At 45.7% G+C, this 4872-nt stretch overlaps 1 protein-coding gene across 1 annotated transcript; it reads left to right on the top strand.

Moving 5' to 3' along the window:
- Positions 1-808: 808 nt before the first annotated feature.
- On the top strand, positions 809-2228 carry pou4f3 (POU class 4 homeobox 3; the record flags this gene model as incomplete). The annotated part of the gene is made up of 2 exons (XM_079171697.1): positions 809-928; positions 1293-2228. 2 exons carry the CDS (start codon positions 809-811, stop codon positions 2226-2228), a joined length of 1056 nt encoding a protein of 351 aa, XP_079027823.1.
- Between the last annotated feature and the right edge of the window lie 2644 nt (positions 2229-4872).

Below are 4872 nucleotides of genomic sequence, written 5' to 3'. Positions count from 1 at the left end.
GCAGCTAAATTATTCAGAGTCTGGGGAACCAGAGAGGCGGCTAGGAGGATCGGATGGACTCCGCTGGTGTCATCGGTCTTTCTCGGCCCGCCTGGCTCCTCTTTCGGCCCGTCCGGCCCGACTCCGCGAGTTACCAAGCAGCCACACGAGACGGCTGTAAAGCAGCCCGGAGGATGGGCGTTCACAGGCCAAGGCCCTCGGGTCAACTGGTCAGCAACCATGCGGGCCCTATTACGTATAAAAAAGTGTTGTATTTATGTAATACCAAAACTATAGGTCAATTATTGTGGACTTTCATCTAGCTGTGGTATAGCATTATATAGGGAACACTGTCAGCACCACGGACAGCGGTGGAACAGCCCGCACTATTCTCAGCGATGCTGCTCTGTCCATGGTGCTGAAATAATTGGACCTTTGTAGTGACGTGTTTTCATTTTTGTTACGCCCTATATCATCATCAGAAAAACTAATTAACTGATACAACATAATGACGATGTGACCACAAAACAGCGTTTTATTAGAATATCATTAGTGATTTAGTTTGGGTTCATTTGACGCTTGCGCACAGAGGCCAACATTTTTCAACTTGTAAACGGAGCAAAGTGGGAGGGAAGGAGGAGAGGGAGGCTGAAAGAAGAGCAGGGGGAGGAGGAGAGGGGGGGGGGGGTACGAGGGAGAGAGGGATGCCGGGAGGCGCTGTCGATGATAACAGCTCAGTCTGGTGAAGGAGAGCAGAGGAGCTCCGTATAGCTGTCCGCTCCCCGGCTTTCATGTCAGGGGCCACACTGAGGTGCTTGAAGGGAGGAGGATGATGACCATGAACGGCAAACAGCATTTCTCCATGCACCCGGCTCTGCACGAGCCCAAGTATCCCGGCCTGCACTCAGGCTCGGAGGGCATGCGCAGAGTCTGTCTGCCCGCCCCGCAGGTACGTTCGGGTCAGGGGAGAATGGCTGTGGAGCATACTGGGGGAGAGGAGGGAAAATATCACACTGGAAATGTCTGTAAAGTTGATTTGACAGGACTTTGTTCTATCCACTATCTCCCTCTCTCTCTCTCCCTCTCTCTCTCTCTCCCCCCTGTCTGTGTCCCCCGTCTCTCCTCCCCCCCTTCTCATCCACATGTCTTTTCAAGCAATGCTCTTGCTTTCATATTAATTTTTATGACCTGCGCTTTGAGGAGGGTTCTCTTCTCTCCTCGGCGCTGCTTGCCTTTGGAAAATGTTTTTTAGATCCTGAGAGCTGCCTGACAGAATTCCCCACTGACTCCAGTATGCGCACTCTTGCTTGCAGCTGCAGGGCAATATATTCGGAGGCTTTGATGAGAGCCTGCTGGCACGGGCAGAGGCTCTGGCAGCTGCTGACAGCATTGTCTCTCACGGCAAGAGTCACCCGTTCAAACCAGACGTGACTTACCATACCATGAGCAGTGTCCCCTGCACCTCAGCATCCTCTTCTTCCTCCACCACCGTGCCCATCTCCCACGTCCCCTCCGCCATCGCCTCCCACCACCATCACCACCACCTCGGACAGAGCCTGGAGGCCGGGGACCTCCTGGACCACCTCTCCACCAGCCTGTCCATGACCGGGATGGGCGCTCCGGAGCCTCCCGGGATGACCGCGTCGGCGCACCACCACCAGCACCCTCACCACCACCTGCAGACCATGGGGCAGCTGCACCAGGCGATGGCCAACATGGCCCACCCTCACTCGCTGTCGGTGCACGGCGGCATGGCGTGCATCAACGACGTGGAGTCGGATCCCAGGGAGCTGGAAGCCTTCGCCGAGCGGTTCAAGCAGAGGCGGATCAAACTCGGAGTGACCCAAGCAGACGTCGGGTCGGCACTGGCCAACCTCAAGATCCCCGGCGTGGGGTGCTTGAGCCAGAGCACCATCTGCAGGTTCGAGTCCCTCACCTTGTCCCACAACAACATGATCGCGCTCAAGCCGGTTCTCCAGGCCTGGCTGGAGGAAGCGGAGGCAGCGTACCGAGAGAAGAGCACCAAGCCGGACCTTTTCAACGGGAACGAGAGGAAAAGAAAGCGCACCTCCATCGCCGCGCCGGAGAAGCGCTCTTTGGAGGCGTACTTTGCCATCCAGCCCCGGCCCTCCTCGGAAAAAATTGCGGCCATCGCCGAAAAACTGGACCTGAAAAAGAACGTGGTCCGAGTGTGGTTTTGTAACCAGCGGCAGAAACAGAAACGAATGAAGTACTCTGCGGTGCACTGAGTTTCACACATCATGAATAAAATAGCCTACTACATTTTTGATCGAGTGATTAATAATAGCCTAAGTAGCCTAACTAACAGGGATTTATCAACAGCTCTTCACGTCTCGTCTGGGATTATCTCCTAAAAGACCTTTTTTTTCTCCTTTTTTTCCATTTCGTGTCACTCACTCTTCGTTGTTGCACTTTTTTTCGATTTAGTTATTAATATGGGACTCATAAATGATTGCGTTATGGATCTGTGAGGAGGGTGATTTTAATGTTGTTGATCATGTATCTTGCACACACTAAATATGAACTTTCAGCAAATCCACCCTGACAGTTTGTCACATTCAGGGATATAAACTCACTTTTTTAAATAATGAAGTGGAGATTAGAGGCTATATATGTATGGGCTGTTTATTTGTAAAACTGATGTTGTATGGATTTTAAAAGAGAAAGAGATGATGATGATGATGGATTTTTTGTAATGTTGGTTGAGTTCATCCTCCACATCACTGGCTCACACGTGCATCATATCTTGAACTGTGTTCTCACTTATTTTTTTAATCTAATTCAGACGAATGTGAGTTGAAGATGAAGGGTTAAAGAATACCACATATTTAAACCACGATTTTCTTTTTTAATTTGCAAAACAATCTGTTCTCCTCGTGAACTGTTCGATGGTCATTTACGCACAAATATTAATAATTACAGTAATGTAATTTCACAAGCTATGACACACTGAGTCTGTTTATCTTGAATTATTAAGAAATGGAAATGACACCTTCTTATGAGGCACATATATGTGGCTTTGGCTGCTGCTATATTTTAGTATTTTGATGTGAACATGTTTTTGAGCTATAATTATTATGTAGCCCAGATATATACAGTATCACCTAATTTAAGTATTTATTTTTTTCCTCACTCTTGATTTCACTTTTAAAAATGTGTGAAGTTTAAACTTAATAAATTATTGGTTATTTTTAAAAAAGAAATTCACATGGGGCAGCGACTTTTTGTGTTTTATTTAGTTGTATTACTCTAATATTTAGGCATATAAATGCGGCACACAAATAGTTTAACAGACTCAAAAAAGGTGATGCACTGTCTCAAACTCTCTGAGCTGCAGTGGGCGATACAATCTTTGTTTGTTTAATGGGAATTCGCCCGACTGTTTTATTTATGACTCCCCAAACCTCTGCTGGGATTAAAAATGTATTGTCGTACATGATATAAACGCCGCAGAAAAATAAAGGGCCTCGATTGTCACAGTCATTTTCACACCGCGGAGCGCTGAATGCGCGCCCGTGCACGCGCTGCTAAAGGCCCTTCTGATTAGTGCGCTTTTAATTATGGATGCCCTCGTGTCACCGGGTTATCTCCTGCACGGGGTTTGAAATTATTAAGTAATGACGATGCAATATTAATTATATATTGGTATAAAACAAAGTAATGTGGAGGCGTTGGGAGTAGAAGTCGGACTGGAAACTCTAGGGAGAGACGAACTGGACACACAACAGGTTTACCGAGGAAATTGGGACGTTAAAGTATTTTTATTATTATTTTTATTTAGTTTTACTCTTTTGACTAAGTAAGTATTTTCCCCTTTATTTTTCTTTAAATAATTTGACTTCAGAGGATCGGGACACAATTTCACTATGCTACCTCGGTATCCATCTAGCCAACATTGCTATTACAAATTGCTATTATTATTATTATTGTTAAAAGCAATCGCAACTCGTATGACTTTATTCATGTTAAGAGTAATGTTACGCATTTTATTCCAGGTCTACTGTATGTGTCTCCGCTTACAACAATGGCCACTTTCTTCTAATATTAACCAAACACTTTGTGTTAAATAATTACAAGAATAAAAGGCTTCCACCGGAATCCTCCAAGCCACCGTGGCCAGCGGTTGTGTGGTTTTCCCAGTGAGACTATCGGCGGGTTGTTTCAGCCAGGGGATCAATACATCGCAATTAGGCGGAAACGTTTGTGGCACTTATTAATATTCTCTTTGATGCCGAGACGTGATTAAACACAGTCTTTAATTTATGGCTATACATGTGATTTTTCTTTTTTTTTTAAAGGGAAGTGCAGAATAAAATGCGAATGTTTATTGTTGTCAGTATAAGCTTCTTTCTGACACATTTGGAAATACTTCACATGTTTCAGGAGGTGCTTCGCCATTAAAACCTCATCGAACCCTCTCACAATGATGTTTCTGACGCAATGCAAAGGTTAAAATAGGAGCTTCGCCGTGTGAATTATTGATCTTTGTAATACCCGTATTGATATCATAACGTACTCGCTATGTGGTAAGTTGAGCTGAAGGGCTTGTAAGCGTTAGCGGCATGTGGCGACTGAGGGCACGTGAATTATTCAGCAGCAGCTCAAAGGTGTGTTGCATATTCTCATGCAATAATGGGGGTGTTGGGTCCAATTTATGCATTCTGTTTAGTAGGAAAACTCGTTTTCAACCAAGCCTCATGCAAGTTGATTAGTTCAAACTGTAAGCAGAATTAAAGAGCCGAGTTAAGACTGGTGTTTGACACATGTGAAGACAATTATGAGGAGAGAGAGGGAGACAGACAAACATACAGAGATATAGAGAGAGAGAGAGAGAGAGAGAGAGAGAGAGAGAGAGAGAGAGAGAGAGAGAGA

The sequence above is a fragment of the Pholis gunnellus genome (assembly GCF_910591455.1).
Source record: "Pholis gunnellus genome assembly, chromosome: 13".
Taxonomy (NCBI): Eukaryota; Metazoa; Chordata; class Actinopteri; order Perciformes; family Pholidae; genus Pholis; species Pholis gunnellus.
The sequence above is the reverse complement of the archived record's forward strand: the minus strand, read 5'-3'. Positions and strand labels throughout refer to the sequence as shown.